Source organism: Chaetodon auriga, chromosome 16, assembly GCF_051107435.1.
Source record: "Chaetodon auriga isolate fChaAug3 chromosome 16, fChaAug3.hap1, whole genome shotgun sequence".
NCBI classification, from domain to species: Eukaryota; Metazoa; Chordata; class Actinopteri; order Chaetodontiformes; family Chaetodontidae; genus Chaetodon; species Chaetodon auriga.
Genome location: NC_135089.1, coordinates 21888008 through 21901886, shown reverse-complemented (window position 1 = coordinate 21901886; position 13879 = coordinate 21888008). Strand labels below are relative to the sequence as shown.

General features: G+C 39.4%; 1 protein-coding gene across 2 annotated transcripts; it reads right to left on the bottom strand.

Annotated features, from left to right (window-relative positions):
* Positions 1-4369: 4369 nt before the first annotated feature.
* On the bottom strand, positions 4370-13663 carry rac3a (Rac family small GTPase 3a). 2 transcript variants are annotated; one of them, XM_076752475.1, is made up of 6 exons: positions 13399-13663; positions 11405-11476; positions 11181-11298; positions 9620-9682; positions 9051-9210; positions 4370-7355 (listed from the first exon to the last, which is right to left on the bottom strand). In XM_076752475.1, exons 1-6 carry the CDS (start codon positions 13431-13433, stop codon positions 7225-7227), a joined length of 579 nt encoding a protein of 192 aa, XP_076608590.1. In that variant the 5' UTR covers positions 13434-13663; the 3' UTR covers positions 4370-7224. The 2 variants fall into 2 exon arrangements, with proteins under 2 accessions (XP_076608590.1, XP_076608591.1); XM_076752476.1 differs by having other exon boundaries at positions 4377-7355; positions 9047-9210; positions 13399-13571.
* Between the last annotated feature and the right edge of the window lie 216 nt (positions 13664-13879).

Here is a 13879-nt window from a genome sequence, read left to right as displayed (position 1 = left end):
AGCTAGCAATGGGCGAGAGGCGGGGTACACCTGAACCGGTCGCCAGCCGATTACAGCAGCCTAAATTGTAAAAAATTGTAAAATTGTCTTTATGGCCTTTTATCACTAAGGTGAGAAGAGCATTCAATGAGGGAAACAGGACGAAGGGGGAAGTTTTTAGGGTGCAATCCATTGTAACTGAGAATTCTTGGAGGACTTCATTACGGCGTAAAAAGCGGCGTTCTTTTTGCGCATTACGGTGTAAAAAAAAACGGCGTAAAACCTGAAAAAACGCCGTTTTTTACGCCGTAATGAAGTTGAAACGGGACTGAATGTGGCGTATTTCTGGCAGGAACGGCTTGCCATACATGACGTCGTAAAAAACGTAAAAAAAAAAAAAAAAAAAAAAAAAAAAAAAAAAAAAAAAGCGTAAATAAAAGTGTCTGCGCCCAATCGCTGATCAAAACAAGCAGACCAAATCAGTTCAGCACAGATCTCCTTTGTGGCAAAGTTTGTCCTAACTTATCTTGTAGTTTCTCGTAGCTTAGTATTTTGGATGATTGGCAGGAACATATCCCATAAATTAACTTCGTCGTTGTTTTAAATTCCTCCTCCATGGGTGCGGATGACGCCTATCTCTCGTCCGGCGGTCGACTGAAATTGCGGCGTCGGTCGGTTCCCGTGAATCCACCAAAACCTAAAAGTGAATACGTTAAACCCTCGAAGACAACCCTTTTATGGTCTAGCGATCAAAGCCAGTGTTCCAGTCCTTTGAACGTCACTATGTTCTACGTTCCATAAATGTGAATTGTTCGTCGCAAATGACGTCACTGCTCAGCGTGGTTATTATTTATTTTCTTAATTTCCATAGCAACAATCAAAACAATATTAAACTCCTCTGCGGCAGCAACGTAAAGACAAACAAATCTATCAAAGTCTAATATTTCCTGAGAAGTTTCAGTACATTAAAGGATTGGTTCACATTTTTTCAAGTCCACCTTACAACCATGCTCATAATGTCCACATGATATGATGAAAACATTACTGTTGACTGTAACCATTGCTGACTGTACTGCCTGAACAGATCCCTTCCCCAACCCACACTTATCATTCATCTAGTATGTGTAGACATACAAGGAATGGGCTGGTTTTAATTTTCTGTTCTGTGTAAATACCAGTTTCAAAGTTCGGGTGAAGGCTTTGTCACAGCTCATGAACTATCAGATGAAATACAAATTCCACACTAAGAACACCCACTGGCAAATTTGACAAATTCAGCCATTTGAGGCTCCATTTCCACCTCAGCTGTGTTTCAGAATGTATTTTTTCATAGAACTGGGCTGCAAATGTTGGCCCATCCCCATCACGTACATTTGAATCCCTTTAGAAAAGGATCTCCTCTTTGCTAGTAAGGACTGGAGGAATGATTACAAAAATCAATAACTCTTTCAGTTTATATATGGGCATGTTGGTGATGTTTTAAGACACACTTTAACTGAAATAACTACATGCAGAAGTCCATATCACATGTTAGTCATCCATATCTGTTGTTTAGGTTATCAGATGATAGTACCAATTATCAGTTGGCTCTCACATGACATGATTTCCAGTGTTTAACTATGTTTACAGTTTAAGTAAGTTTGGTTTCTAATGTGATAAAGTTGCACAGTTACTGTTAGGGGGTGTTAAACACTGCAACTGTTCATCAGTTGCATCAAAACGTTTCACATGCAAATCCTGAGACTGATCTTTGTGACACTTGATTTTATTCAAGGCAGGAAAGAGTGAGAGTGCAACTGAGCGAGAGTATAAAAAAATGCTTTAATTTCTATTTGTAGTTTCAGCATTCAGTCACAGAAACACAATTTTCTTTCACTCAGCAAGAAAACACAACTGCAGAAATGTCCACAACATTCAGTGTATCTGAAAGCAAGTGAATTAAATTATTAGGAAACTTCAGCCATAACTGAAAGAGATCTCTTACCCAAATAAGACTGGCAACAAACTCAACACTAAACAAGACAAACAAAATACTGCACACTTCAACCTCCAGGATGATAAAATGTACACTTTCATTAAATAAGTCGAACTCAGGTGAGCTAAGGCTGGGCGCTTAGGGTGAGGGAACTATGCCCCCCTGCGACATGGAGATGAACCAGGGCTGATCTCTGCTCTGTGCCCTTCTTTTTCATGTCCAGGACTTAGAGATAACATTAGGAGAGTTTGACAAACACACAAACATCACACAGGTTGATTGCTGAGATCACACAGCCCGTTTCAACCTGTATTAAATCAGTGTTTTTGGTCCCTTGGTTGCCTACTCCAGCAGAGAAGTAACATTAGCAATTGTATGGGCTCCTTTACATGCAATAATGTGGGATGGCTGTTACACCTCAGGGAGCACATTTAGCAGCAGATAATAGGACAACAGGTAAGTTGACAGTATTGTTCTTTCCAGATGAATAGCAGCTTACCAATCAAATGTGACCAGTTTTAGAATTTTTGGGATTGTCAAATGAACTTTTTACATCAGTTAATCACTGCATCAGCAACTATTCAATAATTGTCGTCACCTCTTCAAATTGTAACATTTAATTGTGGTGTTAACTCATGAAAACCAAGCATTTCATTCACCCACCAGGTACCTACAAGACACAAGGAGAGACTGGTTTCAATTAATGGCTCAATAGCCCTGGTTACATAATCCATAACTGCTGCTTCAATGTGTTACAAAGACTGAGGGAAAAGGCTTGCAAAGGTAGGATCACCCTTTACACTCATATTGCCTATGAGATGTTTCAGTAAGAGTCTGAGTGATAAAAAATATATATAGGCTACTGGCCGATATCAGCTCATTGTCCATGTTTCCCATCTGGTTTTCCTTCTATGTTGTTGACAACCTTTTTCCAAGGGCTAACAATTTTTTTTTTTTTCAAAGCAAAACCTTCAAACAACTTTGATAGTAGAGTTACTTAATATTTGATTGTATTATGTTTGATGGTTTTGTTTTTTAATGTAGGAATATCCCCCTGCATCTTAAATTTAATAGCAAAACTATTATTATCAGCTTATATTAGCTACTGCATCAAAACCACACACTGTTAACTTAAACTAACATTATCTTATCTATATTCTAAAGACTGTTAAAATGTTAGATTGATATGTAAATATGAACAAAAATAAACAGAAAATAAGAAGTGTGGCTGGCCATGTGTGTCTTAATCTCGCTCTCTCTCTCCCATGCTTCCAAAGGGAAAATAAAAATTGTATTGAAGAACACTTCATACATGTAAAATGTTACATAAAATCCACACCTGTCAAATTTAACAACAGTAAGTTAATGCTGACTACAGAAATACTAAAAAAAATTGGTTCATGTCTTGATAGGGAAGCATGTCAGGGAACAGAAAAAATTCCGCAAGCAGCAATGAAGGAGATTGGAGATTATGGACAAAGACTGAAAGAACAGGTAAAACAGAACAGGTAGTAATTATCATATCATCTTCATGCCTGTGCCGTGGTAGAAAGCTGTCATAGTGCCAGAGGGTTGTGGTGATGCTGTGTGTGTGTGTGTGTGTGTGTGTGTGTGTGTGTATATATATATATATATATATATATATATATATATATATGTGGGGTTGTGTAAACAAAATGAGTATGTTGTGTGGTGATTGCTAGTTTTATCATGTGTAGTGGGTCATATTTGAAGACAACCAACGCAGCATCTGAGATATCTTACAATGTCTCAACAGAAAGAATAGAAATTATAATCACGTAAATCATCTTGTACAAACAAACAGTAAAGGAGACATACACACTGTGTGCAGAGACTGTACAAATCATGTCAAGAGCACACTGCAGATATCCACAGTACAATCCACAGAAACATTTCTCAGGAGATTCATGAATATTTCAATGCTTTTTACATTAAAAGCATATGTTCATGCATATCTGCTTTACCTGATCAAGATAGATGCTGCTTTTCTTATGCCTGTGTGTGGTTGAACAGGTTTAAACTAGTTATATGTGCGGGTGTGTATTTGTTTTGCAGTTAAAGCATGCTTTCTAAGGTATACGGATGAAACAGAGTAACCCCAAAATTCCACCGGGCACGGCTGCTTAGAGGAGCCCATGGCAGCTGATTGTTGGTACAGGGTTTGAGGAGTCAGAGTATTTTGAAATCTGCATCACATCATTTTCCTAATGATGACTGTGATCATGCCATGGCCCTGACAAGCTAAATAGTAGCTGTTTTCCCTGACAGAAGCCCTAACACTGATGTAGTTAATTAGCAAATAAATAACAAAGTGGAATTATGCAAGAGTGCCACATTAAAGCCATACATACATATGCATACAAACACACACAACAGGAAAAGGCGGTTTCTTTTAGTCCATTCAGACATATTTAATGCTTTTGTATGTACAGAGAGAGTTTTTGGCAACATTTTAAGGTAGGTGCTCAAAGCAAATTATCCCCTTTAGGTGTCAAATGCATCTTTGTTGTTATTGATTAAAATATAAAAAAAAATAGAGAATCATTACCAACAATTAACAACAAAATTTAAACCAAAAATAAATACAAAATCCCACATAGTTACTTCACTACCATTTTTCACGGCCTGTCTCATTTGCTCAAACACAAGCACAGAGTTAAAGTCAATAAATCACTAAAATAACCACTCAATCATTCACTTTGTAAGTGCATATGGGTGCCCTGCAGAGAACCTTCAAAGGGGGCCTTGTCTGGGTCCTGTTTTTCACATCTGGCATGACAGTTAAACAAAACAAACTGTTCACTTATGGCACATTATTATCATTTTTCACTGGGTAAGCGGGAAACAGATTCTGCCTTTGAGGAAAGACTGTGTTTTCTGTGGTTGTTATGTACAAACTGGTATCCGAGATGATACAGAGGTATTCTGGTAATCTATCTTTTAGATGAATAATGTAGGTTAATCTGTCACTGAGAACAGTCCCCAATAATGTAATACAGAAAAATATGAGATAACACCAGACTTATTATTTTAATGGAACTGCACCAAGCTATTTTTCCAATTGTACCCAGTTATTTAGGGTTCCTGTTGGGCTGTTTTGAAAGCAGATCAGAAATCCAGTTTTCATACATGTCATCCTCTATTTTACACCACCTATAAATCCAGTATTACAATGCAAACATACATGACTCTTGCATAATTAAAGTTTTGCTATATAAGAGCTGGGCTCTATAGAAGAGTGACATATAGAATAATGATTCAAACTTTAAAAATCATGTGCCTTATTCTACAGGGTTACCCCCACCCCCCACCCCCCCAAAAAAAGAAAAAAAATAAATAAATATTCACAAGGTTGCGCAATGGTATCTTAAAATGTATCTGTATAATAAATGTGAACTTTAAAGCCAGTTTTTATGCTCCGTTTTGCAATATTAATAGAGAATCAAATGACTATTAAAGGTATAATATACAAGAAAGCGAAGCAATTCACCTGTATTAATTGTTTTGAATTGGCAATATGTGACCAGATCTAACTTAAAAATAAGACCTTCCCAAACCTTCTGGGTTGCCAGTAACAGTCTGTGTCTGTGTTTCCTACACGAAGGACTGGTTTTACTGGGAAAATTCAAAGGATGTGATCTTTCCCCACACTTGTCTCTCTTCTGCTCCACTACAGCTCCATCAGTGTGCGACACTAGTTAACATTAGCTTTGAAGTGGAGTCTGCTAACCTCAACAAATGACCCACAAAATACTGTACTTGAGTGATTAAAGTCAATCAGCCAAGGAGTGATCTGGCTGGTAAACTGACTAGCATGGCCTTTGCAAATTACTAGATCAGTGAACACTACAAAGAAACCAACACCAGATGAGCATAGCTAAATTAGCCAGCTGGCTAACCTTAGCTTGCTCGCTAACGTTACTGCAAACTGTTATCTGTGTGGATATGTCCGTTGGCTAGCTAGCCAAATTCACCCATGACATTAACTCATGCATTATTACAAAAGTGACTTTAGCTAACAGGTTGTGGCAACAGTGTATAACTAATAATTGCTTTCTAAGAGCCAAGAACAATGCAAGGCCTGGCTGACCAACTAGCTAACTGAAACCTGAGTTAAGGCTAGCCAGCTAGCTGTAACTTAGCTCAGCAAGGATCTGGCGCTGGCTGCTTTTTCAACATTAGCTGATAAAGTCATTTGAAAGTGCAAGCTGAGCTATGGAGTCAATAGTCAAATAAAATGTAGTAACATCAGACAGTAATGTTATTCTAAATTTGATTGTTTGTTTTTTTTTGTTTTTCCAGCATTCAGTGTTCATTTCAGCGCTTAGTCTCATGTGTGCCATGACACTGTTTTGGCCAGTTCCCAAGATGATGCTCGCTTGTGCCGATGGATTGTGAGCACAAGCAGCAGAATGCAAATTGCAGTTCAATGAATGGTCAGCAATGTCATTACACAGATTTTCTGAAAGTTCCACATATTATCTTTAAGTAAAAGACAAGAAAAATCTAAAAGAAAAAAAGAAATCTCAAAGTCATTATGTCCCAAATTTGACAATAAATTCTAAATATATGAGGGGCCTTAAGAAATTGCCTCACAATCAGGACCTGGTGCTAGTTTGTGACACTCCCCCCACCCCACCCCACCCCCCTTCTACAGTGCTTAACTAACAGGATACTAATCACATGCAACTGTGTAGGTATTTCAAATAAAACAGATAAGACTATAACAAAATAAAGTCATCTCCACAAAATCCACCAAAAAGAGCTTGCATTCGAAAACAGCTCAACATTAGATGTGCTAAAGGGGGATACATTTGGTCTGTTTCCTTGTTTGTATGACATTTCTGTTTTAATTACAGGTTTCAAGGTTGAACAGGAGAGTGCAAAATACTTTTGTATATCCACCTGAAAATGAATTGAGTCCCTTTCTCATCCTTGTCCTAAAACAATTAGGAACTTTATTCATCTTCTCTATTTATCTATGAGACAGGCCATTACAAGTTTACAGCACTGTTTTAAGGCTTAGACCACACAGAATTAATCTTTGCACCCTAAAAGTTAGCTTATATTTGCCTCTTTAACCACCAGCTGAAACCCTCAGCCTGCTTTTGACAATTTAACTCATTTTGTACAAACAGTAGATTGCTGTTTCGTTTCAAAGCATTTCCGACTTGGCAGTGCTCCATCCATAATGTGTGACTGACCTAAGTAATCACATCCTGGCGGCTTCATCTTCCATCTCCTCCCCGTCAGAACATGTTGCACTTCCTACCTCCTTTTTTGACAGGCGGAGGGCAAAGGACAGCTCGGATGGCCTCGTCAAAGACCGTCTTCAGGCCTCGCTGCGTCAGCGCAGAGCACTCCAGGTACTTGACAGCACCTGCCAGGGTAACAGCCAAGGACATATGGACACGGAGCAACCAAAGCATGCTGGATGTTTTACATACATTCAAATTCAATCCTATCAGCTATTTCCAAAGCATTTTTAGATTTGTGTTTTATCTCCTTACAGTTATCACTTTCCATTCTCTCCATCCAAACTTGGATGAGGCAGATAATCCATCAAGGGAAAGATTCATTGGTTTATTGTTTATGTCAGTTGTGGGGGATTTTGCTTTGATTTGTTTTTTTTAAATCCCATTCATAATACATATGCATAACATATATTTTCATATAAAAGCCAGTTTTTAATTCAACCTGGTTCCAGATTTTCCGGAATAGCTAACACATTATATCTCATTTATTATGCGCATAACAATTACTTGACTAGGAGCAGGAACTTAATGTCTCCACTGGGTCATATAAAAATGGTATTAACGCTGCCATCTAACCCTCTACCAGAAAGAAAATATGCCTATTTCCCAAAAGACTGAACCATTCTTTTTTTTGTATTGACTCCAGGAGGAGTACCTGTTCTGCTGGTAGAGGCTGAAATTTTTGCCTATTCTTCCAGGCAAAATAGCTCAATCTCAGTCAGACTGGATGGATAACATCTGTTAAGGTCAATTTTCATGTAGATTCTCAGTCAGACTGAAGTCTGTGCTCTGACTGGGCGTTTCTAAGACATTGACATTCATTGCCTGAAACCATTCCAGTGCATTCTGGCTGCATGCTTTGGGTCATTGTCCTGCTGGAAGGTGAAACTCTGTCTCAGTCTCAACTCTCTTACAGACTGAAACAGGTTTTCTTCAAGATTGGCTTTGTATTTGGCTCCATCTATTTTCCCCTCAACCCTGACCAATTTCCCAATGCCTGCTGATGAAAAGCATCACCACAACATGAAGCTGCCACCACCATGTTCCACTGTGGGGATGCTGTGCTCAAGGTGATGTGCGGTGTTTGGTTTCTGCAACATATAGTTTTTCACCAGGGCCAAATAGTGCAATTTTGGTCCCATCTGACCAGAGAACCTTCTTCCACATTTGCTGTGTCTCCCACATGGCTTATGGCAAACTCCAGCAGGATTTCTTATGGCTTTCTTTTAGCTATAGCTTTCTTCTTGCCACTCCTCCATAAAGGCCAGATTTGTGGAGTGCATCTTTGGATAAATTGACCTTATATTCAATATCTATATGGTTATTTTCTTGACTTAAGTGTCATAATAGTTCAAAATCTCCACCATCACCACTGGACTGTGGCTGATGAAGTTTCAGAAGTCCACCAGAACACACGTAAAGACAAAAACACAGACTGAGAAAGGCCAAGTGTCTTCACTCTTCACCTTTCTCAAATGTCTACAGTCTCATTTTGAAAACTGACAAGAAATGAACTACTGACTGCTCGGAGAATACCAGATCAATCTAAAAACTTTTGAATACGGCTGAAATTCTTATAAAGATAACAAACAAATTTGTTATTCATGTTTTAAAACATTCCAAACTACTAGTAAGTGTATTGTGTGAAAGATGACAATGTATTACATTTAGAGTGTGTGTATCATCCATGTATAACAGCTCACACTGTGCCATTACATTCAATGTTATATTTCCAATCACATGTGTCTTTAGCAGAACAATCAGTCAACATGACACAAACAGCACACACACACTCACACACACACACCATCCATACCCACCAATCTCCCTGGCCATGGCCAGGCCCTGTGGGTAGGTAATGGGAGAGAGCTTTTTGTCTCTTAGCCGTTCAATGGCGTCCTTGTCGTCGCGCAAGTCCAGCTTGGTGCCCACCAGAATGATGGGTGTGTTCGGGCAGTGGTGACGAACCTCTGGATACCACTGCAAAGAATGACGCAGAGGTCAAAGGCTAATGGCGAGCAAAGATGCACTTAGAAACTAAGAACATATCTACAGCTGCAAACATCAGCATTTATACAAACTGCAGTTTACCTGCAAAAACTGCCAATTTTGTGATGTGAAAGTGTTAATATATGTATAATTACAGCAGACTCTATTTAAGACACACACTCTGATTCTGCTATGAGGCCTGATAGTAGCCAAAAAAATCCGACTTTTTAAAGACAATATTAAGTAGTTTCCAGCTCAGTTCCAAAATATGAGCAGTGAGCTGGGATGTTTAAAAAATTAAACATTGTCTTTAATCATTAAGGTCTTTGTCAGTCAGACAGCGAGTGTACAGTGAGTACAGTTTTTCTTGTTGATTTCATACAGAGACAGAGATCAGCACCTTGGCTCGGACGTTCTCAAAGGAGGCCGGGCTCACCAGAGAGAAGCATATCAGGAACACATCCTGCACAGAGAGGACAAAGAATCACATAGTCAAGCCAGAGGGACATTTCACAGTCAGGCTAAAAGCTCCATAATAGAAACAGAGTTTAAAAAATTGCACAATGAGAATAACAGAACATTTTGGACATTTTTCTGGTTAACACCACAGATACATCTTGTTCTACAAAAATTAGAACCCATATTTCAAAGTAACATGTCATTCAGCTCAGCAGAGTAGGGGATTTAAAAAAGAAATGTGACCACAAAGAAGGTGACTTCTCTCAGTTTATGTACATTTTACATATATTTACATTACGTACATTAATAACAGAATAAACAAACTTAGTAAGTGAAACCCAATCCTATTCACCAAAGCTTAACTGTGTCTGACTGGCACCTAACCCTGGAGGAGGGTCATAAAGCCAGGTTAGAGGAACCATTCAGACTGACCACCAGCATGGGTGTAAACTGTGTCACCATGCCAGCCAGACAGGGGAACAAGTGGGGAACGAACCATTCACCAGAAATGATCTGGTTGTCCTGTGAAAGCAGCCTTATTGACATGCTGAGCTGGTACAGACACAATCGCTGGCAGACAGCCTGGTGAGAGCTGCTGGTATGGAGTCCTTATAAACATCAGACTCATATTAAAACAGTCACACACCCCATTCACACATGATATTTATCCAATTCCTAAAAGACCAATTCCCGCAACATGTTGAAACACCACGAGCCTCTTTTAGCGCCAACACAACAGTCACAGCAAACAGTATGGAGAGTCTATGATCCACCAAAGTACAGTCGAGCGCTCAAAAAGAGCACAGACTGATGTTTTTATTCTTATCTTTTTATATTATATACTCTGTCACATACTTATCTGAAAGTTTGCACAAAGGTTCTAAATTATTCTGAGTTATTATGAGAATAGGAGAAAATACCTTTAATTTGTTGAGTATATAATTCAGAATGTAATATGAAATAGACCTTTCCATGTGGTCATTTTAGAAACTATTCCTTGACTGAATTTATAGACAATGTGCTGTATCATGATAAAGACAGTATCTGGATGGGAAATGACTTACATTCAGTATATAAGGATATGAGATTCTGGTCATATTGTACAGCAATGACAGCACGTTTCAAAAGTAACTAAACAGGTACTTATCACAGTAGCACATTACTTTATGGTGGAAGTAAACTTTTTAATGAAGTAACTGTCACTAATTACTATTTTTCAGTAACTATCACAACACAGCTAAATACTGAAACAAAGCCATCTTACTTATCTAGTAGCATTTTGTGGCATGATTCAATGAGATTTTAATGTGCATGATGAATAAATGCAAACATATCTGTTTGTGAGCTATAAGAATGCTTGTGTGTAATATGATAATGAATAACACTGAACAATATTTATTGATCAAAAATAACTACAGTAACTGCAGACATGGAAGTGTGTGTGTGTGTGTGTGTGTGTATGTGTGTGTGTGTGTGTGTGTGTGTGTGTGTGTGTGTGTTACCGTCTGAGGATAAGACAGGGGGCGGAGCCTATCATAGTCCTCCTGCCCTGCTGTGTCCCAGAGGCCCAGGTTGACTGGTTTCCCATCCACCATCACATTTGCTGAGTAGTTGTCAAAGCTTAGAGAGACACAAGACAATGTAATCAATAGGGTTTGCTTTTTTACTCCGACAGCACAAATGACACAGCTGACATATCAGGTGCAGGCTTTAGTTTAGTACTCACACAGTGGGGATGTACTCTCCGGGGAAGGCATTTGTGGTGTAGCTGATGAGCAGACATGTCTTACCCACCGCACTGGAGAAGAGAGAATAATGACACATGTAAATACATACATGATCACTACTACTGAATCAGAAATGCTGCAACAGTTATCCATTGATTTTGTGCAGCTGATTGCAGTGCAGTATACAGGTGATGAACACAGTAAAACATTAAAGTAAGTCAAAAAATGAACATTATTAAAAGTTCAAATGCTGACTGGGCAAGTATTTACCTCAGCTGCAGCTGCAGAGAGAACCAGACCTCTATTTGAAGTCCCCTGTTTTAGAGGCATATTTTACTGAGAAGCCACTGTGTACTGATCTTTATTTAATCTGCTGTTGAAAACTCAAGGCTTCCTCCACATCTACCTTTTACCTTGATGAAGTCTGCAGGAAGCACTGAGTTACATTAACAGCTGCTTAACAGAGATCAAAAGGAAGAGTAATAGGAAAGGACTGGAGATCAATAGTGAATTCAATCAGGAGAGTGATGGAGAGTATGGCATCAGTAGTATGAGAATACTGTATTGGTTTTAATTTGAAATTCAATTCAATCATGGGATGCACAGGTGATGCATCTGGCTTCATCATACAATCCATTAAAACACTGCTGGCAAAGTTGATGGATGGGAAGCCAATGAGGGACGATGCCCTGGTCCTTCAATGCTCACTATGGGATCATTTAAGGGCTTTGATATTTTTTTATAAGGAAAATAATTGATTGGATTACATCTTCATCATTTTTTTAATTTTTGTTGACTTGTTTTCCATCATTTGTAAGGACTTCCTGTTTTTTGTCCACTTCATATATCTAGCAACACACAGAGGGGCCCAGAGAATAGAAGGAAGAGGGAAGAAGACAGAGAAAAGGAAGACTGCATTCTGTTGATAATGCCAGGCGAAAATTTGGAGTGTGCAGATAAAGCGAGACAAGGTCATCTCTGTAGAACCTCAGAAAGAAAACTCTGAATGCTTCACAGAAGGATTCAAATATGATGAAAATGAATACCAGTTCAGAAGAAAAGTTCACTTTTCCTGACTTTGTCATAAGTCCATCAGAAATTTATGCCAGGACTGCTGTGACATGACGAACCGGAGCTTGTTTCAGAGATGAACACTATCTGGTTTACATGAATTCATGAAGTTATATGTGATGCGTTTAATCAGTTTGTAAAAACCAAATGCATTGCTCCACATTAAACTACACAACAGTATATAAAGCAGTTACAATCAGCCGGAGCTGACAGGGGCCTTTCTGTTGAGAAGCACACTTCTGATATTTTCAGTGCATTTAGTTTCTGTCTGTTGCTGATGTAATATCCTCAAAGCAGGACGTTGAATGAAATGAAATAAGTATTTTTAATAGTATTGTTAGGCTACTTGTAAATGATTGGAATACTTCTTCCACTACTTCAGCCTTTAGATGTTTAACCCCACTTTAAAAACCAATCAAGCCGCTTCTGGAGAGCTGAATGTGACAGACAGATATTACGCGGTCCCTCTGGCTGTGTGCATCTGGTGAGGCATCGCGGGCTGGGTTGTAGGTGTGACAGCATTACATCATTAAAGAAGAGGACAACCCCAGGCCTATGTGTGTACAGCACGCGCACGCACGCACACACACACACTACACAGATGATCAATACAGCTGTAGGCTTTAAGAAAAAAAAAAAAAAAAAAAGAATGATATAAAATGAACAGTAGAAACCCTCACGTGAGTGCTGGTGTTACCCACCGCCCACCTGCCCTTCAATTCATCAATATCATCATTTCATATCACAGATCCATTTCACGCCCATCAGGGCTGAAAGAGGCCCCAGTGTTTTCAGTGACAGTCGACTCTTCCACACACCCCCACACCCAGTCCAGCCCCTCCTGCAACAACTGCCCTCTCAGCCGCGAATTCCCTCAAGAAAACAACATTTGCACTCGTACAAACACCGAATAAATTCTCACCCATCACCCACGACCACGCATTTGATGGCCTGCATTGAGAGAAGAGCGCTGTTGTCCGCGGGTGGAGTTTACACAGTGTTAAACAACGTGCCACCACCCGCACTCCCCGCTGTCTGCAGCTGTAGTAAGAGGTGTGCTGCTGCTGCTGCTGCTGCTGCTGCACGGCTGCTGGGCTGAAGCGGCAAGCGGAGCACGTTACCGGTCTTACGCGAAGTGTTCCGGAGATGAACGAACGAATTTAAAGGGCCAGTTAGCTCTGTGAGCTGCTCTTAAAACCAGTGAGCAAGAATGACCTCATCCAGAGCGTCTTGTTTGAAAAGGTGAGTCTCTGTTTGTGTAGGATGGAGCAGATCAACTCAGGCTTTCAGCTGTTAGTCTATGTGACTTCCATCTCAAACTTAGAACACAAAGTCCTTTCTAAGTTCCTCGTAGCTACTATCACACTAGTGGTTTAGAAGTACAAGTACTTCAGTACACTACT